Raw genomic sequence first — 27,438 nt, forward strand, 5'->3', positions numbered from 1 at the left:
AGTGTCACCCCAGTGTCACCTCAGTGTCACCCCAGTGTCACCCCAGTGTCACCTCAGTGTCACCTCTGTCACCTCAGTGTCACCTCAGTGTCACCCCAGTGTCACCCCAGTGTCACCCCAGTGTCACCCCAGTGTCACCTCTGTCACCTCAGTGTCACCTCAGTGTCACCCCAGTGTCACCCCAGTGTCACCTCAGTGTCACCTCAGTGTCACCCCAGTGTCACCCCAGTGTCACCTCAGTGTCACCCCAGTGTCACCACGGTGACCTTGGGGACACCACATTGTCCTGGTGGTGGCTCCTTGGGGACACCACTGTCACCGTGGTGGCCTTTGGGGAGGTGGCACTGTCACCGTGGTGGCCCTTGGGGACACCGCTGTCACCCCAGGGGCCCCTTTGGGGACACCGCGCTGTCACCACGGTGGCCCTTGGGGACGCATTGTCACCGACGCGGATCCTTGGGGACGTTTTATTGTCACCGTGGGGCTCCTTGGGGACATCGCACCACGGGGCTCCCTGGGGACATTTTATTGTCACCGTGGGGCTCTTGGAGACACGTTGTCACCACCGTGGCTCCTTGGGGACACCCAGGGCACTGTCACCGTGGTGGTGTATCTTGGGGACACGTTGTCACCACCGTGGCTCCCTGGGGACACTCGGGGCACTGCCACCGTGGGGACCCTCGGGGACACAGAGCCACCCGCACGGACCCTTGGGGACACGAAATTGTCACCGCGGTGGCCCTCGGGGACATCGCACCCCCACGGTGGCCCCTGGGGACGCGGTGTCCTTGTGGCGGCTCCTTGGGGACAGCACCGTGTCCCCGCAGCCTGTCCTGGCGTCACCTGTGCGTCCCGGTGCCACCTGGTGTCACCCTGGTGCCATTTGGAACCATCTCGGTGTCCCCTGGTGCCATTTCGGTGTCACCTGGCCACGTCCTGGGCCGTCCCGGTGTCACCTGGTGCCATCCTGGTGCCATTTGGTGCCATTTTGGCGTCACCTGTCCATCCTGGTGTCACCTGGTGCCATTTTGGTGACGTTCTGGTGTCACCTGTCCGTCCTGGTGCCATCCTGGTGTCATTCGGGTGCCACCCGGTGTCCCCTGGTGCCATCCCGGTGTCCCCTGGTGCCATCCCGGTGTCACCTGTCCATTTTGGTGCCATCGTGGTGCCATCCTGGTGTCACCTGGTGCCATCCTGGTGTCATTCTGGTGCCATCCTGGTGTCCCCTGGTGCCACCCCGGTGTCACCTGTCCATTTTGGTACCATTTTGGTGCCATTTTGGTGTGCCCCGGTGCCATTTCGGTGCCACCGGGTGTCACCCGTCCGTCCCTGTGCCCGGGCGCTCGCGGGCGCCGTCCGCCAGGAGCCGCTCCAGGTGCTCGGGCACCTTCACCTCCAGCAGGTTCTCCAGGCCGGGCTCGGGCTCGTCCCCGATCAGCACCTGCGGGACACCCCAAAAATGGCAAAAGCACCCCAAAAACACCCCAAAAACACCCCCAAAAACACCCCAAAAACACCCCAAAAACACCCCAAAAACACCCCCAAAAACACCCCAAAAACTGACCAAATCCCACCCCAAAAACACCCCAAAAACACCCCCAAAAACACCCCAAAAACACCCCCAAAAACACCCCAAAAACACCCCAAAAACACCCCAGAAACTGACCAAATCCCACCCCAAAAATGGGAAAATCGCCTCAAAATCCCACCCCAAAAATGGGAAAACCCCACCCCAAAAATGGCAAAATCCCTCCAAAAATCCCCAAAAACTGACAAAATCCCAGCCTAAAAAATGAGAAAATCACCCCCAAAAACTGAGAAAATCCCACCCCAAAAATGGGAAAATCTTTCCAAAAAAGCCCCAAAAACTGAGAAAATCTCACCCCAAAAATGGGAAAATCCTCCCCAAAAACCCCAAAAACTGAGAAAACCCCACCCCAAAAATGGGAAGACCCCTCCAAAAAAACCCCAAAAAACTGAGAAAACCCCACCCCAAAAATGGGAAAATCCTCCCCAAAAATCCCAAAAAACTGAGAAAACTCCACCCCAGAAATGAGAAAATCCTCCCCCAAAACCCCAAAAAACTGAGAAAACCCCACCCCAAAAACGGGAAAATCCCTCCAAAAACCCCAAAAACTGAGAAAATCCCACCCCAAAATCGGGAAAATCCCTCCAAAAATCCCAAAAAACTGAGAAAACTCCACCCCAAAACTGGGAAAATCCCTCCAAAAAAGCCCCAAAAACGACAAAACCCCACCCAAAACCCCACCCCGAACCCGAAATCCCCAAATTGCCCCAAATTTGCCCCCAAATTGCCCCAAATTGCCCCAAATTGCCCCGAATCCGACCTGGATGAGGTTGTGGCAGGCGCGCAGCGCGGCGGCGTCGCTCTCCCACGCGTGCAGCTCCCGCAGCACCAGGTACGTCCCCCGGGACCTCAGGTGGCACCGACCCGCCTTGGTGGCCGCCAGCTGCGACGCGTTTGGGGAGAAATCGGGGAATTCGGGCATTTGGGGGTGATGGGAACCAAAACTCACCAAAGAAACCCAAAAAAACCCCTAAAAATCCAGGTCGGACGGTGAAATCTGTCGGGGGAACCGCGAAGTTCGTGGTGGAACACCGAGAAGTTCTCACAGAAGCTCAGAAAGTTCTCAAGGAAACCCAAACTTGCTCAGGAACCTCAAAATTCCTCAAGGAAACCCAGAACTCCTCAAGGAAACTCAAAATTTCTCATGGAAAGCCCAAAATTCCTCAAGGAACCCCAAAATTTTTCATGGAAAGCCCAAAATCCATCAAGGAACCCCAAAATCCATCAAGGAACCCCAAAACTCTTCATCAAACACCAACAACTCCTCAAGGAACCCCAAAACTCCTCAAGAACCTCAAAATTCCCCCAGGGAACCCCAAAATTCCTCAAGGAACCCAAAAAGTTCCTCATGGAACCCCAAAACTCCTCCAAGAACCCCAAAATCCCAGGTAGGACCCCCGGGACCTCAGGTGGGACCGACCCATCTTGGTGGCCGCCAGCTGCGACGCGTTTGGGGAGAAATCGGGGAATTCGGGCATTTGGGGGTGATGGGAACCAAAACTCATCAAAGAATCCCAAAAAAACCCCTAAAAATCCAGGCTGGACGGTGAAATCTGTCGGGGGAACCGTGAAGTTCATGGCGGAACACCGAGAAGTTCTCGCAGAAGCTCAGAAAGTTCTCAAGGAAACCCAAAATTCCTCGAGGAATCCAAAAAAATTCTCAAAGAACCCCAAAATCCATCAAGGAACCCCAAAATCTCACAGGAACCCCAAAACTCTTCATGAAACACCAACAATTCCTCAAGGAACCTCAAAATACCTCAAGGAACCCCAAAACTCTTCATCAAACACCAAAAATTCCTCAAGGAACCCCAAAATTCCTCAAGGAACCCCAAAATACCTCAAGGAACCCCAAAACTCCTCAAGAACCTCAAAATTCCCCCAGGGAACCCCAAAATTCCCCAAGGAACCCCAAAATTCCTCAAGGAGCCCCAAAATTCCTTAAAGAAACCCCAAAATTCCTCAAGGAACCCCCAAAATTTCTCCTGGAAGCCCCATATTCCCCAAGGAACCCCCAAAATTCCTTAAAGAAACCCCAAAATTCCTCCTGGAACCCTCACAAGTTCCTTAAAGAAGCTCCAAAATTCCTCAAGGAACCCTAAAATTTCCTTAAAGACCGCCCAAAATTCCTCAAGGAACCCCAAAATTCCTCGTGGAACCCTCAAAATTCCCCAAGAAACCCCAAAATTCCTTAAAGAAACCCCAAAACCCCTTGAGGAACCCCAATTTGGGCGTTGCTGACCAGCAGCAGCGTTTCCAGGAGCATCGTGCGGATGTCGGGCTGCTCCTCCCGCCGCTGCTCGGGGGGCAGGTACTGCAGCTCCAGGGGCAGCTCTGCAACGAAAAAGGGACAAAACACGTTTGGGGATGCTCCCAAAAATAAAAAAAAATATTTAAAAACAAATTCCCAAAAAATACCCAAAAATTCCCCCCAAAAATTCCCAAGAAAATTTCCCAAAATAAAAAAAAAAATTCCCCAAAAAGTTCCCAAAAAATTCCCCAGAAATCCCAAAATATTACAAAAAAAAAAAAAAAAATCCTGAAAATAAAAAATTCCCAAAAAATTTTTAAAATAAATCCCAGAAAATCCCTCCCCTCAAAAAATTCCCAAAAATATTCCCCAAAAAATTCCAGAAAAAAATTCCAAAACATTCCCCAAAAAACTCCGCAAAAATTCCCCCAAATCCCCAAAATTTCCAAAAAAATTTCCCAAAAAATTCCCTACAAAATCCCCCAAAAATAAAAAATTCCCAAAAAATCCCAAACAAATCCCAAAATAACCCCAAAAAATTCCCCCCAAAATTTACAAAACCCCCCAAAAACCCCCAAATTTTCCCCAAATCCCCCCAAAAATCCTAAAAAAATTCCCCAAAAAATTCCCAATAATTTGAAAAACCCGAAAAATTCTCAAAAATGCCCCCAAATATTCCCCATAAAATTCCCAAAATTCCAAAAAAACCTCAAAAAAATTCCCAACAAAATCAAAACAAAAAACCAAAAAAACAAACTAATCCCCCAAAATCCAAAAAGTTTCCCAAATCTTCCTAAAATATTCTTTTAAAAAATCCAAAAAATTCCCAAAAATTTCCAAAAAATTCCGAAAAAAATCCCTAACAAATCCCCAAAATTCCAAGAAAATCCCCCAAAAATTCCAAAAAATTCGCCCAAAATTCCCAAATATTCCTAAAATATTCTCAACAAAATTCCCCATAAAATTCCCAAAATGCCCCCAAAAAATCCCCCAAAAAGTCCCCAAAAAATCCCCAAAATAAAAAAATCCCAAAAATTTTTAAAAATCTCAAAAATTGCTCAAAAGATTCTCAAAAAATCCCCCCAAAATCCCAAAATTCACCCTCATAATTTTCCAAAATTTCCCACAAAATTACCGAAAAATTTCCCAAAAAACTCCCAAATATTCCCATAAAGCCCAAAAGAAATTCCCAAAAATGCTCCAAAATTCCAAAAAAAAACCCCAAAATTTCCTCCCCAAAAAACCCCCAAAATTCCCCCAAAAATTAAAAAAGAAATCCCCAAATATTCCACAAAATTCCCCCCAAAAATCCCCCAAATTCTCCCAAAACTTCTCAAAAATAGCCCCAAGAATCCTCAAAATTTCCCCAAAAATTCCCCCCAAAAAATTCGAAAACAAATTTTAAAATTCCCAAAAAATTCCCAAAACACTCCCCAAAAAGTCAAAAAAAATCCCCAAAAATCCCCCATAAAATCCTCAAAAAATAAAAAAAAATCCCCCCAAAATCCCAAAAAATCCCCATTAAAATTCCCAGTAAAATTCCCAAAAATCCCCCTAAAAATCCCCCAAATCCCCAAAATCGCCCCCAAAATCGCCAAAGGAATTCCCCCGAACGCCGGATTCGCTCACGCTCCATCTCGTGCTCGGGCAGCTCCTCGGGGCCGGCCAGGGGCAGCAGCAGCCGCGGCAGCGCCTCCAGCGCGGGGCTCAGCAGCCAAGCGTGGTGCTCTGCCAATTCACAGCGTTGCCAATGTTCCCCCTCCCAACGTTCCCAACGTTCCCAACGTTCCCCAGCCCAACGTTCCCCAGCCCAACGTTCCCAACGTTCCCAACGTTCCCAACGTTCCCCTTCCCAACGTTCCCAACGTTCCCAACGTTCCCCAGCCCAACGTTCCCAACGTTCCCAATGTTCCCAACGTTCCTCAGCCCAACGTTCCCAACGTTCCCAACGTTCCCAACGTTCCCCTTCCCAACATTCCCAACGTTCCCAACGTTCCTCAGCCCAACGTTCCCAACGTTCCCAACGTTCCCAACATTCCTCAGCCCAACGTTCCCAACGTTCCTCAGCCCAACGTTCCCCAGCCCAACGTTCCCAACATTCCCCAGCCCAATGTTCCCAACGTTCCCCAGCCCAACGTTCCCAACATTCCCCAGCCCAATGTTCCCAATGTTCCCAATGTTCCCAATGTTCCCAACGTTCCCAACGTTCCCAACGTTCCCAACGTTCCCCAGCCCAACGTTCCCAACGTTCCCAACGTTCCTCAGCCCAACGTTCCCAACGTTCCCAACGTTCCCAACGTTCCTCAGCCCAACGTTCCCAACGTTCCCAACGTTCCCAACGTTCCCAACATTCCCAACATTCCTCAGCCCAACGTTCCCAACGTTCCTCAGCCCAACGTTCCCCAGCCCAACGTTCCCAACATTCCCCAGCCCAATGTTCCCAACATTCCCCAGCCCAATGTTCCCAACGTTCCCAACGTTCCCAACATTCCCAACGTTCCCCTTCCCAACGTTCCCAACGTTCCCAACGTTCCCCTTCCCAACGTTCCCCAGCCCAACGTTCCCAACGTTCCCAACATTCCCAATGTTCCCAACGTTCCCAACGTTCCTCAGCCCAACGTTCCCAACGTTCCCAACGTTCCTCAGCCCAACGTTCCCAACGTTCCCCTTCCCAATGTTCCCCAGCCCAACGTTCCCAACGTTCCCAACGTTCCCAACATTCCTCAGCCCAACGTTCCCAACGTTCCTCAGCCCAACGTTCCCCAGCCCAACGTTCCCAACATTCCCCAGCCCAACGTTCCCAACATTCCCCAGCCCAATGTTCCCAATGTTCCCCAGCCCAACGTTCCCAACATTCCCCAGCCCAATGTTCCCAACGTTCCCAACGTTCCCAACATTCCCAACGTTCCCCTTCCCAACGTTCCCAACGTTCCCAACGTTCCCCTTCCCAACGTTCCCCAGCCCAACGTTCCCAACGTTCCCAACATTCCCAATGTTCCCAACGTTCCCAACGTTCCTCAGCCCAACGTTCCCAACGTTCCCAACGTTCCTCAGCCCAACGTTCCCAACGTACCCAACGTTCCTCAGCCCAACGTTCCCAACGTTCCCCTTCCCAATGTTCCCCAGCCCAACGTTCCCAACGTTCCCAACGTTCCCAACATTCCTCAGCCCAACGTTCCCAACGTTCCTCAGCCCAACGTTCCCCAGCCCAACGTTCCCAACATTCCCCAGCCCAATGTTCCCAACATTCCCCAGCCCAATGTTCCCAACATTCCCCAGCCAAACGTTCCCAATGTTCCCAACATTCCCAACATTCCCCAGCCAAACGTTCCCAATGTTCCCAACGTTCCCCAGCCCAACGTTCCCAACGTGCCCAACGTTCCCAATGTGCCCAACGTTCCCCATGTGCTCAACGTTCCCCTTCCCAACATTCCCAACATTCCCAACGTTCCCAACATTCCCCAGCCCAATGTTCCCAACGTTCCCAACGTGCCCAACGTTCCCAATGTTCCCAACGTTCCCAACGTGCCCAACGTTCCCAATGTTCCCAACGTTCCCAACATTCCCCAGCCCAACGTTCCCAACGTTCCCCAGCCCAATGTTCCCAACATTCCCAATGTTCCTCAGCCCAACATTCCCAACATTCCCAACATTCCCCAGCCCAACATTCCCAACGTTCCCAACGTTCCCCAGCCCAACATTCCCAACATTCCCAACGTTCCCCAGCCCAACGTTCCCAACGTTCCTCAGCCCAAAACTCCTCATCCCAAAATTCCTCATCCCAACATTCCAAAAACGCCCAACGTTCCTCATCCCAAAATTCCCAACATTCCTCATCCCAACATTCCCAACAGTCCTCAGCCCAAAATTCCCAACAGTCCTCATCCCGTAATTCCCAAAACGGCCATCATTCCTCAGCCCAACATTCCCAACATTCCTCAGCCCAAAATTCCCAATCCCAGCGATCAACTGGGAAAAATCCCCAGTTGGATTTTTTCCCAAAATTTGGGGTTTTTTCCACAATTTTTGCAGTTTTTTTCCATTTTTTCTTGTTTCATCCTGGCTGCGCATTCCCAATCCCAGTCCGATTCCCACATCCTGATCCCATTCCCATCCCAATCCCAAACACATCTCAATCTCATCCTCTTCCCAGTCTCATTCCCAATCCCATTCCCATCTCAATCCCAACCCTGTTCTCATCCCCATCCCATTCCCAGTCCCATATCCTGATCCCATTCCCATCCCAATCCCATTTCCCATCCCAATTCCAATCCCATTCCCATCCCAATCCCATTCCTGTCCTCAATCCCAATCCCATTCCCATCCCAATCCCCATCCTACACTCTGATCCCATTCCCACCCTGATCCCAATCCCGTATCCTGATCCCAATCCCATCCCAACCCCAATCCCATTTTCAATCCCATTCCCAGTCCCAATCCATCCCACTCCTATATCCCGATTCCCATTCCGATCCCAATACCCACTCCCAATCCCAATCTCACACGATTCCAATCCCAATGCCATTTCCCACCCCAATCCTAATCCCGTTCCCAACCCAATCCATTCCCCATCCCAATCCCACATCCTGATTCCATTCCCATCCCATTCCCAGTCCCACTCCCATCCAATCCCAGTCCCATTTCCAATTCCACTCCCATCCTAATCCTAATCCCATTCCCAGTCCCATTCCCATGCCAATCACGTTCCCATCCCAATCCCATATCTTGCTCCCGTTCCCAGTCCCATCCCATTCCCGTATTTTGATCCCATCCCAATCCCGTATCCTGATTCCATTCCCATTCCCAATCCCACCCCCATACCAATCCCATTCCCAGTCCCATTCCCAGTCCCATTCCCAGTCCCAATCCCGTTCCCATCGCCATCCCTACCCCAATCCCATTCTTGATTGCAATCCCCCTCCCATCCCACATCCGATCCTATTCCCAATCCCAATCCTGTTCTTGATCCCATTCCCAAGGCCAAAATTCCCCAAATTCCCAGGTTTTACCCGGCTGGAAGCAGCAATTTTGCAGTGCTCCATTCCCATAGATCCCGTTTATCCCATAAATCCCATCTATCCCACACATCCCAAATTCCTCAAATTCCCAAATTCCCAGTTTTTACCGTGCTGGAAGCAGCAGTTCCTCAGAGCTCCATTCTCATTTATCCCATTTATCCCACATACCCCATAAATCCCAAATGCCCCATTTATCCCACACATCCCACACATCCCAAATTCCCCAAATTTCCCCAAATTCCCAGTTTTTACCATGCTGAAAGCAGCAGTTCCACAGCGCTCCATTCCCATGTATCCCATGTATCCCATTTATCCCACACACCCCATAAATCCCAACTGCCCCGTAAATCCCACACATCCCAAATTCCCAAAATTCCCAGTTTTTACCCGGCTGGAAGCAGCAGTTCCTCAGAGCTCCATTCCCATGTATCCCACTTATCCCATTTATCCCATTCATCCCATAGACCCCATAAATCCCATATCCCCCATCTATCCCACACATCCCAAATTCCCCAAATCCCCAAATTCCCAGTTTTTACCATGCTGGAAGCAGCAGTTCCACAGCGCTCCATTCCCATTTACCCCACATCCCATTTATCCCACACACCCCATAAATCCCAACTGCCCCATTTATCCCACACATCCCAGATTCCCAAAATTCCCCAATTTTCCCCAAATTCCCAATTTTTACCGTGCTGGAAGCAGCAGTTCCTGAGCGCCCCCACAATTCCCCTCCTCAGCTCCGTGTCCGGGCAGCGCAGCAGCGCCAGGAGCCGCCCCAGCACCCGCCTGCAAAAAACCACCCCAAAATCACAATCCCGGCCTTCCTTCTCAAAGATAAAAACAATTCCTAAAAATAAATTAAAAAATAAATAAAATCTCAAAACTAACCACAGAAATCACCCAAAAAAATCACCCAAAAACCACAAAAAAAAAAAAAACCACCCCAAAATCACAATCCCGGCCTTCCTTCTTAAAGATAAAAACAATTTCTAAAAATTAATTTAAAAAAAAAAAATCTCAAAACTAACCACAAAAATCACCAAAAAAAAAAATCACCCAAAAGCCACAAAAAAAAAAAAAACCACCCCAAAATAACAATCCCGGCCTTCCTTCTCAAAGATAAAAACAATTCCTAAAAATAAATTAAAAAATAAATAAAATCTCAAAACTAACCACAGAAATCACCAAAAAAAATCACCCAAAAACCACAAAAAAAAAAACCACCCCAAAATCACAATCCCGGCCTTCCTTCTCAAAGATAAAAACAATTTCTAAAAATTAATTAAAAAAAAAAAAATCTCAAAACTAACCACAAAAATCACCAAAAAAATCACCCAAAAGCCACAAAAAAAAAAAACCCACCCCAAAATCACAATTTCGGCCTCTGTTTTCAAAAATAGAAATTACTACAAAAAAAAGTGCCAAAAAATCCCCCCAAAATCATAAAATGTTGATAAAAATTCTGATTTTTTTTTATTTTCTCTCAACTCTTAGGCTACAGCAGTGCCCGGCGGCCCTCGGGGGCCGGGCTGAGGCCGAAATTTCCAATAAAAATTCCCATTTCTGATTTTCCCTCCCCCCTTGGGCTCCAGAAGCGCCCGGCGGCCCTCGGGAGCCCAAATTTAAAATCAGAATTCCCATTTTTTATTCCAAGTTTCCCCTCACCCCTCAGGCTCCAGCAGCACCCCGAGCTCTGCCGGGAGCCGAAATTTCAAATAAAAATTCTCTTTTTTTATTCCCCATTTTCCCTCACCCCTCCGGCTCCAGCAGCACCCCGAGCTCCGCTGGGAGCCGAAATTTCAAATAAAAATAAAAATTAAAATTAAATTTCCCTTTTCAATTCCAGCTCACCCTGAGGGCTCCGGCAGCGCCCGGCGGCCCTCGGGGGCCTGGCTGAGGGCAAAATTTCAAATAAAAAATCCCATTTTTATTCCAAATTTTCCCTCACCCCTCAGGCTCCAGCAGCACCCCAAGCTCCACCGGGGGCCGAAATTTCAAACAAAAATAAAAATATAAATTCCCTTTTTCATTCCCGGTCACCCTGAGGGCTCCAGGAGCACGCGGTTGCCCTCGGGGGCCGAAATTTAAAATAAAAATTCCCATTCTTTATTCCTGCTCACTCTGCGGGTTCCAGCAGCGCCCGGCGGCCCTCAGGGGCCCGGCGGAGGTTGCAGAGCCGCTGAAATTTCCAATAAAAATAAAAATAAAAATTCCCATTTGTATTGTCATTCACCCTGAGGGCTCCAGCAGCGCCCGGCAGCCCTTGGAGGCCCGGCGGAGGTTGCAGAGCAGCGCCCCGAGTTCCGCCAGGGGCCGGAATTAAATAAAAATAAAAATAAAATTAAAACTAAAACTGAAAACTCCCATTTAAATTACCGCTTACCCTGAGGGCTCCGGCAGCGCCCGGCGGCCCTCGGGGGCCTGGCTGAGGTTGCAGAGCAGCGCCCCGAGCTCCGCCGAGAGCCGAAATTCCAAATAAAAATAAAAAAACATTTTTAAAAAATTTCCCAATTCTTATTTTCACTCACCCTGAGGGCTCGAGCAGCGCCCGGCGGCCCTCGGGGGCCTGGCTGAGGTGGCAGAGCAGCGCCCCGAGCTCCGCCGAGAGCCGAAATTCCAAATAAAAATAAAAAAACATTTTTAAAAAATTTCCCAATTCTTATTTTCACTCACCCTGAGGGCTCGAGCAGCGCCCGGCGGCCCTCGGGGGCCTGGCTGAGGTTGCAGAGCAGCGCCCCGAGCTCCGCCGAGAGCCGAAATTCCAAATAAAAATAGAAAACATTTTTAAAAAATTCCCAGTTCTTGTTTTCACTCACCCTGAGGGCTCGAGCAGCGCCCGGCGGCCCTCGGGGGCCTGGCTGAGGTTGCAGAGCAGCGCCCCGAGCTCCGCCGGCGGCCGCTCGGCGCTCAGCGCCCGCAGCAGCGCCTCCTCCGCCCCGGGGCCCAGCGCCCGCAGCACCCGCGGCGCCGCCGCCGCGTCCCGGCTCAGGTTGGCCAGCACCCCGCACGCCGCTCCGCAGCGGGGGAGGAGCGGGAGGAGCGAAGGGACAGCGGCGAGCAGCGGCTCCAGCGCGGCGGGCTCGGAGGAGGCGTTCACCAGCGCGGTCAAGGCGGGCCGCGCTCCACGCGAGGCCGAGGCGGCCATGGCGGACAAGGCCGATAAGGCCGCGGGATGTTCGGCGAGCAGCGCCCGGCCTGAGGCGCTGCCAGACAGGGCTAGAGCGGCCTCGGCTGCTTCGGGAGCGGCGGGGGAGGACGGGGAGAGCAGCGCCGTGAGCTCCGACAGAGCCACGGACGGGGAGGGCTCCGCGATGGGCGCCGCCATGGCCGCCTTCGTCTCCGCCCTTTGGGGGTGTTGCGTAGCAACGGGGAGATTGATGGGAGTAACAGCCAATCAGCGCCGCGGAAATAGGGACGAGCGGGGAATAAGCCAAAAGGATGAGGGCATGAAGGCGGAAAGGGTGGGGCTAAAGGAGAAAGGAAGTTGTGCGGAAAAACGCCGTATGGCCCCAAAGACCAGCGCCAATCCGGGCACGACTTAATTAAACCACGAAAAGACAGACGGGGCCGCAGCCGCTTCTGTTATGGCCGCCCGCGGACCCTCGTCCGTCGCCGTGACAGGAGCGCCGTCAGCTCCTACACGGCCGCCCGCAGTAGCGGCGTCAACCTCGCGGCGTCGCCTGGCAACTGCTCTGATTGACAGTTCCTTGAGCCAATCAGCAACGAGAAAACTGAGAGGTGGAAAAGGCTGAGCCAATTGAATGCCGAGAAATGCCGGAAGTTGAGTGACGTAAAGGGAGGAATTGTAGGGAGAAACACAGGGCGGGCCCTCAGACTGAGCCACCGGCTCCTGCAGCGCCGCCATAGCTGGGGTAAACATGGCGGCGTCGCTTGGCAACTCTCTCGATTGACAGCTCTAAGAGCTAATCAGCGAGGAGAACACAGAGCGGCTGTGTAGTCGGGCCAATGAAATGCCGAAACCCGCCGGAAGAGGAGGGACAATGGGGGAGTGTTGACGGAAAGAGGCGAAAGCGCCGCGGAGCCGCCGGGACCGGACCGGGATCATCGGGATCGGAATTGTCGGGATTATCGGGATTGTCGGGATCGGTATCGGGATCGAGGAGAGGGCCCAGAGCCCTCCAGGCTCAGCCGGGGATGTTTCACGGCATCGCGGGCCCGGCCGCGATGGGCGGTGAGAGCGGGGAACGATCCCGAAATTCCCGGGATGGGATCGCCGGGATAATCCCGGAATTCCCGGGATGAGATTCCCGGTATTCCCTCCTTTTAACCCTTTCCTTCCTCACACTGCAGCGCCCGGGAATAAACCGGAGCTTTATGAGGTGAGTGCGGCTCGGGAATGTCCGGAAATGGTCGGAAATGTCCGGGAATGTCCGGAAATAGCCGAAGTAGCCGGGGGTGTCCGGAAATATCCGAAGATGGTCGGAAATGTCCGGAGATATCCGGAAATGTCCGAAGATGGTCGGAAATGTCCGGAGATATCCGGAAATTGTCGGAAATGTCCGAGGATGTCCGGAAATAGCCGGGAATGAGCCCTGGCACTTTGGGGAATTTTGGTTTTTCGGGAATTTTGGGAAATCTTGGGGAATTTTTGGGAATTTTTTGGGAATTTTCCGTCTCCTCTCCCCGCAGGAGGTGAAGCTCTACAAGAACGCCCGGGAACGGGAGAAGTGAGTGGGGGAATGCCGGGAATTTTGGGGAAATTCGGGAAATTTGGGGATTTTTTTGGATTTTTTTTTTGGAATTTTGGGATAGGGGTGGAGGGGGTTGGGACTAATCCCAGTTCGTCCCAGTCCCATCCCAGTCCCATCCCAGTCCCTCCCAGTTCCCCATTACCCCATCCCAGTCCCTCCCAGTATATCCCAGTCCATCCCAGTATGACGTTATCCCATCCCAGTCCCTCCCAGTATATCCCAGTCCATCCCAGTATGACATTATCCCATCCCAGTCCCTCCCAGTATATCCCAGTCCGTCCAAATCCATTCCAATCCCCTCCCAGTCCTTCCCAGTTAATCCCAGTATCCCATTACCGCCTCCCAGTTCATCCCCATCCCCTCCCAGTCCCTCCCAGTTAACCCCAGTCCATCCCAGTCCAATCCCAGTTCCTCCCAGCACCTCCCAGTCTATCCCAGTCCATCCCAATCTCATCCCAGTCCCTCCTAATCCCCTCCCAGTTAATCCCAGTATATCCCAGTCCTTCCCAGTGCCTCCCAGTTCACCCAGTTTGCCCAGGTACGACAACATGGCCGAGCTGTTCCTGTCCATCCCAGTCCATCCCAGTCCATCCCAGTCCCTCCCAGTCCCATCCCAGTCCCTCCCATTCCCTCCCAGTCCCATCCCAGTCCCTCCCAGTCCCATCCCAGTCCCTCCCAGTCCCATCCCAGTGCCTCCCAGTGCCTCCCAGTCCTTCCCAGTCCTTCCCAGTCCCTCCCAGTCCCTCCCAGGCTCCCCAGTCCCCCCCAGTCCCCCCCAGTTCCCCCCAGTCCCTCCCAGTCCCTCCCAGTCCCATCCCAGTCCCATCCCAGTCCCATCCCAGTCCCCCCCAGTCCCATCCCAGTCGCTCCCAGTCCCTCCCAGTCCCTCCCAGTCCCTCCCAGTGCCTCCCAGTCCCTCCCAGTGCCTCCCAGTCCCTCCCAGTCCATCCCAGTCCCTCCCAGTCCCTCCCAGTCCATCCCAGTCCATCCCAGTCCATCCCAGTCCCTCCCAGTCCATCCCAGTCCCTCCCAGTCCCTCCCAGTCCCTCCCAGTCCCTCCCAGTCGCTCCCAGTCCCTCCCAGTCCATCCCAGTGGCTCCCAGTCCATCCCAATCCATCCCAGTTAATCCCAGTCCATCCCAGTCCCATCCCAGTCCCTCCCAGTCCCTCCCAGTTCACCCAGTTTGCCCAGGTACGACAACATGGCCGAGCTGTTTGCGGTGGTGAAGACGCTGCAGGCCCTGGAGAAGGCGTACATCAAAGACTGCGTCACCCCCAACGAGTGAGTGACCCCAAAAACCCCCAAACACCCCCAAAAAAAACCCCCAAAATCTCCCTAAATCTCTCAAGACCCCAAAGAACCCAAAATCCCCCAAAAAACGGGGAGAAATCGGGGAAAAGCGCGGGGAAATTGGGGACCCCTCAGGTACACGGCGGCGTGCTCGCGGCTCCTGGTGCAGTTCAAGGCGGCGCTGAAGCAGGTGCAGGGCGGGGACATCGGCACCATCGACGACTTCTGCCGCAAATTCCGGGTGCGAATCCCCAAATTTGGGGAGTTTGGGCATTCGGGGAACAATTTGAGGGGTTCTGGGCGAAAATCGGGTGAAAATTGGGCGAAATCCGAGCAAAATTTTGAGCGGTTTTGGATTTTTTGGGGGAAATTGAGGATTGGGAGCAGAAAACCTTGGGAGTTTTAAGGGTGGAATTTTGGGAATTTTGGATGGAATTTTGGGAAGTTTGGATTCTGGGATCTGGAATTTCAGAGATTTTTGGTGAAATTTGGGGGATTTTTGGGCGAAAATTGGGTGAAAATTGGGCGAAATTCAGGTGAAGTTTGGGGATTTTGGAGGGAATTTGGGATGTGGAGCTGAAACATTTGGGAATTTGGGGATGGAATTTCAGGGAGAATTTTGGGAATTTGGGATTTTTGGGACTTTGGGCAAAAATTGGGGAATTTTGGGTGAAATTTGGGAGATTTGGGATGAAACTTCGGGAATTTTTCGGGGTTGTGGGAAGCAGGTGCAGGGCGGGGACATCGGCACCATCGACGACTTCTGCCGCAAATTCCGGGTGGGAATTCCCAAATTTTGGGAACTTTGGGAATTTCAGGAATTTTGGGTGAAATTTTCAGGGGTTTGGGGCAAAATTTGAGCGAAATTTGAGCAAAATTTGGGATTTTCTTGAGGAAAATTGAGAAGCAGAGTGGAAAAATTTGGGAATTTGGAGGTGGAATTTTGGGAATTTGGGATTGGAGTTTTGGGGATTTTGGGTGGAAATTGGGTGAAAATCGGGCAAAATTCAGGTGAAATTTGGGCGAAATTTGAGCGGAATTTGGGATTTTTTGGAGGGAAATTGAGATGTGGAGCTGAAACTTTTGGGATTCTGGGATTTGGGAATTTTTGTGAAATTTGGGAGATTTGGGGTGAAATTTGGGATTTTTGGAGGGAAATTGAGAAGCGGAGTGGAAAAATTTGGGAATTTTGAGGGTGGAAAATTGGGAATTTTGGGTGGAATTTGGGGAACTTTTTAGGGATTTTTTGGTGATTTTTGTGGGGATTTCTGGGAATTTTGGGATTGGGAATTTTTGGGGAGTTTTTGGGAATATTTTTAGGAATTTCTTGGAATTTTTGTGGGGAATTTGAGACTAAAAGTGCGATTTCTGTGGGAATTTTTGGGAATGTTCGGAATGGGAAATTTGGGGATAAAATTGGGAATTTTGGTTTTTTAATGGAAATTTATGGGAATTTTGGGATGGGGAATTTGGGGGTAAATTTGGGGGATTTTTTGAAGAACTTTTTAAAGAATTTCTTGGAATTTTGGGATTTTTATGTGATTTTTTGGGGGCAATTTGGGGTCTGAAATTGGGGAGTGGATTGGGAATTTTGGGGGATTTTTTGGGAATTTTTTCTGGGCATTTTGGGATTGGGATTTTTTGGGCATTTTTGTGGGGAAAATTGGGAATTTTTGGGAATTTATTGCAATTTTAATGGGAATTTTTGGGGGGATTTTACTGGACATTTCTGGAATGGAAATTTGGAATTTTGGGATTGGGAATTTGGGGGTGAAATTGGGAATTTTGGGGAAGTTTTTTGGGAATTGTGGTGGGAATGTCTGGGAATTTCAGGGCTGAAATTGGGGAGTTCAAATTGGGAATTTTGGGAATGGGAAATTTGGGGGATTTGGGAATAAAATTTGGATTTTTTGGGTTTTTTTGTGTGGGAATTTTGGGAATTGAAATTTGGATATTTTGGTATTGGGAATTTGGGGGGATTTTTGTGGGAATTTTTGTGGGAATTTCTGGGAATTCTGGGATTTTTGGGGTTTTTTGGGGGGGATTTTTCTGGGAATTTCTGGAAATTTTGGCGAATTTGGGCAATTCAGGAATTTGTGGAATTTTTGTGCGTTCCCAGCTGGATCGGCCCCAGGCCGTGGATGGAATTGGGGCATTTGGGGAGAAAATGGGAATTTGGTTTTTTCGGGGGGGATTTTTCTGAGAATTTCTGATTGGAAATTTGGGAAATTCAGGAAATTCGGGAATTTTTGGGGAATTTTTGGGGAATTTTTTGGGAATTGCAGCTGGATCGGCCCCTGGCCATGGATGGGATTGGGGATTTGGGGAAAAATGGGAATTTTAGGGGTAAAATGGGAACTTTTGGGGCAGCTTTTTTGGGAATTTTTGTGGAAATTTCTGGGAATTTTGGGGATTCTTGGAGGGATTTTTACAGGAATTTCTGGGAAATTTGGGAAATTGAGGAATTTGGGGATTTTTGTGCATTCCCAGCTGGATCGGCCGCTGGCCATGGATGGAATTGGGAATTTTTGTGGGAATTTTAGGGATTGGAATTTGGAATTCTGGAATTGGGAATTTGGGGGTAAAATTGGGAATCCTTGGGAGTTTTTGGGGGATTTTGGTGGGAATTTCTGGGAATTGGGAAATCTTTGGGGATTTTTTTAAATTCTGGTGGGAATTTCAGGGGATTTTAGGTCTGGAATTTGGGGGTTGAGCATTTGGGGGTGAATTGGGAATTTTTGGGAAGGTTTTCGGGACGTTTTTAGGAGTTTCTTGGGACTTTGGGGTTTTTTAAGGGATTTGATTGGGAATTTATGTGGGGAATTTTGGGAATTGGAAACTGAAATTGGGAATTTTGGGGGGAAAATTTTTGGGGGAATTTCTGGGAAATTTGGGACTAAAACTGGGAATTTTGGCAACGGGAAATTCGGAGATTTGGGGATAAAATTCGGATTTTTGGGGTTTTTTTTTTTGTGGGAATTTTGGGATTGGGAATTTGGGGGCTAAAATTTTTCGGAGGAGTTTTTTGGGAATCCTGTGGGAGTTCTTGGGGGTTGTTTGGGGATTTTCGGGGGGATTTTTCTGGGAGCTGCTGGGAATTTTGGCTCTGAGCTTGGGGGGTGGATTGGGGATTTTGGGAATTCGGGAATTTTGGGAATTTTGGGAATTCCCAGCTGGACTGCCCGCTGGCCATGGAGCGGATCCGCGAGGAGCGGCCCATCACCATCAGGGACGACAAGGGGAACCTGAACCGCTGCATCGCCGACATCGTCTCGGTGCGACCCCAAACGCAAAATTTCCAAATTTCCAATTTCAGCCACTTTGGGCAATTCCGGGGCCCTTTCGACCATTGGGGGTTTGTGGGCATTTCGGGAATTTTTTTGGATTTTTTTTCCGAAACGTTTTGTGATTTTTTTTGTGATTTTTTAAAGGATTTTTGGGGTATTTTTTGGTTGTTTTTTTTTTTTTTTTTTCTTCAAAAAAAAAATTTGAGAATTTTTACAGTTTTTTGGGAATTTTTTGAGCGTTTTAAGGGTTTTTTTTAAATAAGAATTTTTAGAATTTTTTTTGCGTTTTACCAAAAATTTTTTTATTTGTTAGAATAATTTTGTGATTGCTTGGTTGCTTTAAATTCCTTGAGGATTTTTTGGGTATTTTGTGGAGATTTTTTTGGGAAATTTTTGTGGGGATTTTTAGGAATTTTTTTCCCTGATATTTTTAGGACGTTTTTTGGGATTATTTTGAGGTTTTGGGGTTTTTTTTTGGGATTTCTTGGGGGGATTTGTAGGAATCGCTTTTGGGGATTTTTAATGGATTTTTTGGGGGATTATTTTGGAATTTTTGGGGGATTTTTTTTGAGGGTTTTTAAAAATTTTTTGGGAGGATTTTGGGGGGGAATTTTTGTGATTTTTTGGGGGATTTTCTGGGGAATTGTTTGGGAACCTGAACCGCTGCATCAACGACATCATCTTGCTCTGTGCAAAAATCAAAATTTTATGGAAATTTTGGGGAAATTTTGGGGGAACTTTTGGGTTTTAGGAATGTTTGGGGGGGTTTGAAGATTTTTGGGAAATTTTTTGGATTTTTTTGTGATCTTTTGAGGATTTTGGGGGTATTTTTTGTGACTTTTTGGTGATGTTTTTGGATCGTTTTAATTTTTTTGGTGGTATTTTGGGATTTTTTGGGGGACTTTTAGGAATTTTTGGGGTTTTTTTAGGAAATCTTGGGATTATTTTGGATTTTTCGGAGAATTCTAGGGTTTCTTGGAGGGAGATTTTTGGGATTTTTGAGGATTTTTTGGGGATTATTTTGGATCTTTTGGGGGGATTTTTTGGGGGATTCTTTGTGGATTTTTGGACAATTTTTTGGGTTATTTTGGATTTTTGGGAGATTTTTTTGAGAATTTTTGAGGGATATTTTTTTTTTTGTTACTATTTTGAGAAATTTTTTGGGGGGTAAATTTTAGAGATTTTTGGGGGGGACTTTTCGGGGATGGTTGGGGATTTTTTGTTATTTTGGCGGTTTATTTGGTTTGGGGTTTTTTTGAGATTTCTGGGAAATTTTTAGGGGCCATTTCGTGATTTTTTTTTGGGAAGATTTTTTGGGGGCATTTTGGGGGCATTTTGTTAATTTGGGGGAATTTTTAGAAGGCGATTTTTTATTGTTCTGGATTTTTTTTAGGTACTTTTTGGGGGCCATGTTGTGACCTTGGGGGGCATTTTTTGGAATTTTTTGTGGAATTTTGGGCCCATTTTGTTGATTTTTGGGGGGATTATTTTGGGGATTTTGGGGGACATTTTGTCCGGTTTTTGGGGATTTTGGGGGGGATTTTTTTTTGCTTTTGGGCCGTTTGGGCTGAGGCTGATTCCAAATTTGCATTGGGGTTTTCAGCTTTTCATCACAGTCATGGACAAACTGCGCCTGGAGATCCGCGCCATGGACGAGGTGGGAACTCCCCAAAATCCCCCAAAACAACAAAAAATGCAGAAAAGCTCCCTGGAAATTCCCCTAAAAACACACAAAAATTTGCCCAAAGAATCCAAGAAAATTCTTCCAAAATTCCCCCAAATTTACCCAAAATACCTCCTCAAAATACACAAAAATCAGTCCCTAAAAACCTCCTAAAATTCCCCAAGAATCCCTAAAAATACCCCAAAATTAAAAATACCTGTTTCCAAAAAAAATCCCTTAAAAATGCACAAAAAACCCCCCAAAATTGTTGAAATTCTCCAAAAGATCCCCGAAAAGATCCCTAAAGACCCCCAAAGAATCCCTAACAAACCCCCTGAGCCCCACAAAAGCCCCCAAAAATTTCCCGAAAATTCCCCCAAAATTCCCCAAACTCCCCAAAATCTGCCACAAATTCCTCCAAAATTTCCCAAAAAATTCCCCAAAAATCTGCCAAAATTTTTTAAAATCCTTCCAGATTCAGCTAAAAAATGAGAAAAACTTTCCCCAAGAAGTGACAAAACTCTCTAAAACCCTCCTTAAAATTCTCCGAAATTTCACTAAAAATTCCTTAAAAATCCTCCCAAATTAAAAAAGAATCCCCTACAATTCCCCAAATAACCAAAAAAAATCCCAATATAAAATCATCCAAAAAATGCTGCAAAATTTGCCAGAAAATTTCCCCCAAAATCTTCCTAGAACCCCCCCAAAATTCCCCAAATTTTCCCATTCCTGTCTCAATAATTCCCAGAAATTTGCAAAAAAATTCCGCCAAAATTCCCCCAAAACCTCCAATAACTTGCCAGTAAAAAATCCCCAAAGAAATTCCCAAAAACTCCCTTAAATTCTCCGATAAATTCCCTGAAATTCCCCAATTCCTACTCAAAACATCACCTAAAACACCCCTAAAAACTCTCAGAATTTCCCCAAAAATTACAAAAAACCCTAAAAATTCCTAAAAGATTTCCTGAAAAATTCCCCCCAAAAATTCAGAAAATACAAAAAAACTCTCTAAAAATTCTCCAAAATCTCCCTAAAACCCCTCAAACTCCCTTCCCAAAATTCCCCCAAAATTCCTAAACTTCCCAAAATCTCCCAAAAATTCTAAAAATTCCCCAAAATTCCCGAATTGCAGCTGCAGCCGGAGCTGCTGACCCGGCTGAGCTCCCTGCCCCCATGGCCCTTCCCAAAAAATTCCACAAAAATTTTCCCAAAAATTCCCTCAAGATTCCCAAAAATTTTCCCAAAAATTCCCTTCAAACTTCCCCAATTCCTTCCCCCAAAAATTCCCAAAAATCCCCAAAACTCTCGAATTCCTCACTAAAACCTCCCTAAAAATCCCCCAAAATTCTCCAAAAATGCCTCAAATAATCCCAAAACTTTTCTTGAAGTTTTCTAACCCCCCCAATGTCAAAAAATCCTCCTAAAAACTCCCCAAAAATCCTGAAAAATTCCCAGAAATTTCACCCAAAGTTCCCCAAAGCTTCTGCTGAAAAATTCCAAAAATGTTCCTCAAAATCCCCCTTCCACCTGCAGAAAGTTTTCTGCAATTCTCCCCAAAATTCTCTGAAATCCCCCTCAAAAATCCTAAAAAATTTTTTTAAAATCCCCCAAAAAAGTGAAAAAAATCACCGAAAAATCCCTAAAATTCCCATAACCTCTATTAAACCCACCCCAAATCCCCACAGAATTTCTCCGAAAAATTCCCAAAATCCCAAAAAATTCCCCAAATTCCCAAATTGCAGCTGCAGCCGGAGCTGCTGGAGACGCTGACCCGGGTGAGCTCCCTGCCAACCCTGAATTCCCTCAAATTCCCCTCAAATTCCCTGAAATTCAGGGAAAAGTGGCCCCAAAATTCGTCCAAAAGTCTCAAAAAATTTCCCCAAAAAATTCCCCAAAATCCCCCAAAATTCTCAAAACATTCTCCTCAAAATTTCCCCAAAAATTCAAAAAACCTTCCCCAAAATACTCCAAAAATTCCCCAAAAATTCACAAAAATTCCTTACTAAAAATTCCTTAAAAACCCCAGAATTTCCCCCAAAAGTTCATAAAAGTCACACGCAAAAATTCAGAAAAATGAAAAGAATCCGCAAAAAGAAGTGAAAAGAAATCTGAAAAAAATCCTTTCAAATCCCTCCAAACCCTCCCAAAAATTCCACAGAAATCGCCCCAAAAATTAAAAAAAAAATCCCAACAAGTCTCCCGAAATTCACCAAAAAATTCCCAAAAAATTCACCAAAAAATTCCCCAAAAATTCCCAAAAAATTCCAAAAAATTCCCAAAAAATTCTCAACATTCAAAAAAAATTCCCAAAAAATTCCCAAAAAATTCCCCAAAATTTCCCAAGAAATTCAAAAAAAAATCCCAAAAAATTCTCAACATTCCCAAAAAATTCCCAAAAATTTCTCAAAATTCCGAAAAAATTCCAAAAAATTCCCAAAAAATTCCCCCAAAATTCCCAAACAATTCCCAAAAAATTCACCAAAAAAATTCCCAAAAAATTCCAAAAAATTCCCAAAAAATCCCCAAAAAATTCCCAAAAAATTCTCCAAAAATTCTCAAAATTCAAAAAAAATTCCCAAAAAATTCCCCAAAAAATTCCCAAAAAATTCCCCAAAATTTCTCAAAATTCCGAAAAAATTCCAAAAAGTTCCCCAAAAATTCCCCAACAATTCCCAAAAAATTCACCAAAAAATTCCCAAAAAATTCCCAAGAAATTAAAAAAAAAAATTCCCCAAAAATTCTCAAGAAATTCCCAAAAAATTCCCCAAAAATTCTCAAAATTAAAAAAAAAATTCCCCAAAAATTCCCCAAAAATTCTCAAAATTCCAAAAAAACTCCAAAAAAATTCCCCAAAAATTAAAAAAAAAAATCTCAAAAATTCCCCCAAAAATGGGGGAAGTTGCGGAAGTTGGGGCACCGGTGCTTTTCCAGATCCAGCCGGACCTGCGGGAGCTCATGGAGACGATGACCAGGATGAGCTCCCTGCCCCCCGACTTCGAGGGACGCCTCAAAGTCAACCAGTGGTCAGCGACATTTGGCATTTGGGGAACCTTTGGGATTTGGGGGAACGTTCGGGATTTGGGGAACATTCGGGATTTGGGGAACGTTTGGGATTTGGGGGAACGTTCGGGATTTGGGGAACGTTCGGGATTTGGGGAACGTTCGGGATTTGGGGAACATTTGGGATTGGGGGAATGTCCAGGATTGGGGAACATTCGGGATTTGGGGAACGTTTGGGATTTGGGGAATGTTCGGGATTGGGGGGCGTTTGGGATTTTGGGGAACGTTTGGGATTTGGGGAACATTCGGGATTTTGGGGAACGTTCAGGATTTTGGGAACATTTGGGATTTTGGGGAACGTCCGGGATTGGGGGAACGTTTGGGATTTGGGGAACATTTCGGATTTGGGGAACGTTTGGGATTGGGGAACATTTGGGATTTGGGGAACATTTGGGATTTTGGGGAGCGTTCGGGATTTGGGGAACGTTTGAGATTTTGGGGGAACGTTTGGGATTGGGGGAATGTCCAGGATTGGGGAACGTTCGGGATTTGGGGAACGTTTGGGATTTGGGGAACGTTTGGGATTTGGGGAATGTTCGGGATTTGGGGAACGTTTGGGATTTTGGGGAACATTTGGGATTTTAAGGAACGTTTGGGATTTGGGGAACGTTTGGGATTTTGGGGAACGTTTGGGATTTGGGGAATGTTTGGGATTTGGGGAACGTTTGGGATTTTGGGGAACGTTTGGGATTTTGGGGGAACGTTCGGGATTTTGGGGACGTTTGAGATTTGGGGAACATTTGGGATTTTGGGGAACGTTCGGGATTTTGGGAACATTTGGGATTTGGGGAAAATTTGGGATTTTGGGGGAAAATTTCGGATTTTTTGGGGTTTTTTGTGGGCAAAATTTTGGTGATTTTGGGGCGAATTTTAGGGATTTTTTTAGGGATTTCCAAAGAACTTTAGGGCAATATCAGGGGGATTTTTTGAAAATTTTCAGGGGTTTTTGAGAATTTTGTGGATTTTTGGAGAATTTTGTGGATTTTTGGAGAATTTCAGGGGAATTGGGGTTTTTTTGTGAATTTTTAGGTTATTTTGGGGAGAATTTGAGAGATTCTTTTCAGGGAGTTTTGGAGGGATTTTTCAGGGATTTGGGGAAAATTTGGGATTTTTGGGGAGTTTTTTCAGAATCTTTTGGTGAAAATTTGGGAATTCATTGCGGACTTTTCAGGAGTTCTGTGAAAATGTATCCTTAAAAAAAAAATATTTTTAGGCCTCTTTGGAGAATTCTTGGAGATTTTTTTGAGGATTTTTTGTGGAATTGTTTTGGGAATCTTGAGAGTTTTGGGGGGGGATTTTTTGGAGAATTTTGGAAATTTTTGGGGATTTGATGCCAGAATTGCCCCGGCTGCCGACGCTGCCTGGGAGGAGTTGGGGATCCCAGGATTGAGGGATTTGGGAATTCTGGGAATTTGGGGGAATTTTCTGGACTATTTTGAAAAATTTTCAAGAATTTTTCCGCCAATTTTTGGGGAATTTTCTCAGAAATTTAGGGAAGCGTTGCAGGAAATTTGGAAATTTTTGGGGATTTTTTTTTTTTTCCGGAATTTTTGAAGGAGAATTTGGGAATTTTTTAGGAATTATTCTCAGGAATTTTGGGAATTTTTTTGGGAACTTTTCTGACTTTTGGGGCTTTTGGGGATTTTTTGGGTCATTTTTTCTTTTGGGAAAAATGGGAATTTTGGGAATTGTTTGGAGGATTTGGGGAATTTTTCCAGGGAATTCCATCCTGGATTTGTTCAAGCCTCAGACACTGATTGGGACCAGTTTGAGATCCCAGAATTTGGGGAATTTTTTTGGAACTTCTTGGGAATTTTTGGGGCGGAATTGTGGGAATTGAAAAAAAAAATGTTAAAAAAAATTGGGCAATTTTTCCAGATGTTTTCCGGATATTTTGGGGGTTCTTCTGGATCTATTTTGGGAGGATTTTGGGGAATTTTCAGGGAATTTTGGGAGAATTTTTCGGGGATTTCAGGGGGATTTCGTTTTTAATTTTTTGGGTTTTTTTGAGATTTTTGGGGGTTTTTTTGCGATTTTTTTGGGAAAATTCTGGGGGGATGTTTGGGGGGGGGGTTTTTGGGAATTTTGAGGGAAATCTTTTGGGAATTTTGGGATATTTTTGAAGAATGTTTTTGGATTTTTTGAAGAACTTTTAAAGGTTTCTCAGGGTATTTTGGGAAGGTTTTTCCCATGAATTCCATCCTGAATTTTCTTCAGCCCCAGATGAGTTTGGGATTGGGGCATTTGGGAGAGAAATTCTGGCAATTTTGGGGCATTTTCAGGGATTTTGGGGAAGATTAGGATTTTTTTAAAATTTTTTCAGAAACTTGGAAGCTTTTCAGAATTTTTTAAGGAATATTCAAAAAAAATTGGGATTTTTAATTTGGATTTTTTCAGCGATTTTCTCGAAAATTTTGTGAATTTTTTGAGACTCTTTGGAGGATTGTTTTGTGAATTTCGAGGGGAATTTCTTTTGGAATTTGGGAATTTTTTGGGAATTATTTAAGATTTTTTTTTTTTAGTTTTGGAAGAGTTTTTAAAGATATTTTCAGGATATTTCCAGGACGTTTTGGGGGTGGTTTTGGGAATACTTTGGGGAATTTTTTGGGAATTCTGGGAATAATTTTGGGGATTTGATCCCAATTTCCCCCGGGCTGCAGACGCTGAGCGCGGTGTCGGCCGGGGACGAGTTTGGGACTGGGGGGTTTGGGAGTGAAATTCGGGGAATTTGGGGAAATTTTGGGAACTTTTTGGGAATCTGAGGACTTTTTTTTAAATTGAAGGGTTTTATTTGTAAAACTTGGGAATTTTCAGGGAATTTTCTCTGGGATTTGCTGAGGCTGCGAATGCTGAACAGGACGAGGTTGGGATTTGGGAGCGCAGCTCTGGCACTTTTGGGATTTTCGTTTTATTTAGGGGAAAACTTTGATTTTTTTTCTGAAAATTTTCAGAGATTTTTAGGAATTTTCATCATTTTTTTCAGGAATAGTGGGAAAAATTGGGATTTTTTTTTCTGATTTTTTTTTCTGGAATTTTCTAGAAAATTTTGGGAAGATTTTTCAGTATTTTTTGATCCTCTTCTGGAATTTTGGGGGATTTGTTTGGTGACTTTTTTGGGCAAATCGTGGAAGTTTTTTGGGGAATTTTTTGGACTTCTTAAAGAATTTTTTGGGGGCGATTTTCTAGGATATTTTCGTAGGTGTTTTTTAGGATGATTTGGGGATGCTTTGGGGAATATTTTGGGGAATATTCTGGAAATGTTGGGAATGTTTTTCCCAAGAAATTGAGCCCCGAGTTTCCCTCGGGCTGCAGACGCTGAGCGCGACGTCGGCCTCGGGCGAGTTTGGGGCTCTGGGAATGAGGAGTTTGGGAGCGGAATTCGGGCAATTTGGGGAACTCGGATTTTTTCGGGAATTTTGATTTTTCGGGAATCGGGGGAAAATTTGGGATTTTTTTCTATAATTTTCTAGAAAATTTTGGGAATTTTTTTTGGAATTTTTTTTGAGAATTTTTGGAGGATTGTTTTGTGAATTTTAAGGGGAATTCCTTTTGGAATTTAGGAACTTTTGGGGAAATTATTTGAGGTTGTTTTTTTTTTTTTTGGCGTTTCGGAAGAGTTTCTGAAGATACTTTCAGGGTGTTTCCAGGACGCTTTGGGGGCGGTTTCGGGAATATTTTTGGGGATATTTTTGGGGATTTCTGGGAGCAATTTTGGGAGTTTGGTCCCGAATTCCCCCAGGCTGCAGACGCTGAGCGCGATGTCGGCGTCGGACGAGCTGGACGATTCCCAGGTGCGTCAGATGCTCTTCGACCTCGAGTCCGCCTACAACGCCTTCAACCGCTTCCTGCACGCCTGAGAGCGCCCCGAACCCACAAAAACCCCCAAAAACCCGCAAAAACCTGCAGAAACCCGCAGAAACCCACAAAAAATGCAAAAACCCGCAAAAACCCGCAAAAAAATGGCAAAAACCCGCAGAAACCCGCAGAAACCCGCAGAAACCTGCAGAAACCGGCAAAAACACACAAAAACACGCAAAAACCCACAGAAACCCGCAAAAACCGGAAAAAACCCGCAGAAACCCGCAAAAAACGGAAAAAACCCACAAAAACCAGCAAAAACCTGCAAAAACCGGCAAAAACCCCCAAAAACCCACAAAAACCCGCAAAAACCCGCAAAAAACGGCAAAAACCCGCAGAAACCGGCAAAAACCCGCAGAAACCCGCAACAACCCACAAAAACCCGCAGAAACCTGCAAAAACCCGCAAAAATCGCAAAAACCTGCAAAAACCTGCAGAAACCTGCAAAAAACGCAAAAACCCGCAAAAATGGCAAAATCCGGCAGAAAACCCGCAAAAACCGGGTCAGACCGCAGCCAGCAGAAGTTGGGAATAATAAATGGGGGGAGAAAAATCCCAAAAATCCGTGAGAAATTCCTTTATTGTCTTGTAGAGATTGGATCAAGCTGGGAGCCGTTCCCAGTCCAAACCAGTAAAAACCAGTTTAAACCGGTTCAGACCAGTTCAAACTGGAGCCAGCAGAAATTTGGGATAATAAATGGGAGGAG

The 27,438-nt window shown here is 46.6% G+C and overlaps 2 protein-coding genes and 1 long non-coding RNA gene across 5 annotated transcripts; 1 reads left to right on the forward strand and 2 right to left on the reverse strand.

Moving 5' to 3' along the window:
• Positions 1–1,315: 1,315 nt before the first annotated feature.
• Positions 1,316–12,725, reverse strand: HGH1 (HGH1 homolog). Its single transcript, XM_059476826.1, has 7 exons — positions 12,424–12,725; positions 11,677–12,204; positions 9,549–9,646; positions 5,469–5,567; positions 3,831–3,922; positions 2,349–2,471; positions 1,316–1,441 (listed from the first exon to the last, which is right to left on the reverse strand). The coding sequence occupies exons 1-7, from the start codon at positions 12,723–12,725 to the stop codon at positions 1,316–1,318; spliced, it is 1,368 nt and encodes a 455-aa protein (XP_059332809.1).
• Positions 12,726–12,756: 31 nt separating this feature from the next.
• VPS28 (VPS28 subunit of ESCRT-I) lies at positions 12,757–26,949 on the forward strand. The gene is made up of 10 exons (XM_059487125.1): positions 12,757–13,052; positions 13,172–13,200; positions 13,511–13,548; positions 14,765–14,854; positions 14,999–15,104; positions 18,037–18,138; positions 19,754–19,807; positions 22,745–22,836; positions 26,613–26,773; positions 26,854–26,949. The coding sequence occupies exons 1-9, from the start codon at positions 12,827–12,829 to the stop codon at positions 26,728–26,730; spliced, it is 855 nt and encodes a 284-aa protein (XP_059343108.1). The 5' UTR covers positions 12,757–12,826; the 3' UTR covers positions 26,731–26,773; positions 26,854–26,949.
• On the reverse strand, positions 26,612–27,438 carry LOC132082731 (uncharacterized). 3 transcript variants are annotated; one of them, XR_009419852.1, is made up of 3 exons: positions 27,222–27,438; positions 26,864–26,993; positions 26,612–26,773 (listed from the first exon to the last, which is right to left on the reverse strand). It is a non-coding gene; the product is annotated as an uncharacterized LOC132082731 (long non-coding RNA). The 3 variants fall into 3 exon arrangements; XR_009419849.1 differs by having other exon boundaries at positions 26,854–26,993; XR_009419847.1 differs by having other exon boundaries at positions 26,844–26,993.

The sequence above is a fragment of the Ammospiza nelsoni genome, chromosome 1 (assembly GCF_027579445.1).
Source record: "Ammospiza nelsoni isolate bAmmNel1 chromosome 1, bAmmNel1.pri, whole genome shotgun sequence".
Lineage (NCBI taxonomy): Eukaryota > Metazoa > Chordata > Aves > Passeriformes > Passerellidae > Ammospiza > Ammospiza nelsoni.

Excerpts from the sequence above, each read along its gene's own strand:
- VPS28 (XM_059487125.1), top strand. The coding sequence starts at position 12,827 with ATGAAATGCCGAAACCCGCCGGAAGAGGAGGGACAATGGGGGAGTGTT. Across the intron at positions 19,808-22,744 it reads AGATCCGCGCCATGGACGAG|ATCCAGCCGGACCTGCGGGA; the intron begins GTGGGAACTCCC and ends GTGCTTTTCCAG. Across the intron at positions 22,837-26,612 it reads CGCCTCAAAGTCAACCAGTG|GCTGCAGACGCTGAGCGCGA; the intron begins GTCAGCGACATT and ends GAATTCCCCCAG.
- HGH1 (XM_059476826.1), bottom strand. The coding sequence starts at position 12,725 with ATGGCGGCGCTGCAGGAGCCGGTGGCTCAGTCTGAGGGCCCGCCCTGT. Across the intron at positions 3,923-5,468 it reads GCCCGAGCACGAGATGGAGC|AGCTGCCCCTGGAGCTGCAG; the intron begins GTGAGCGAATCC and ends TTTTCGTTGCAG. Across the intron at positions 2,472-3,830 it reads TCCTGGAAACGCTGCTGCTG|CTGGCGGCCACCAAGGCGGG; the intron begins GTCAGCAACGCC and ends AACGCGTCGCAG.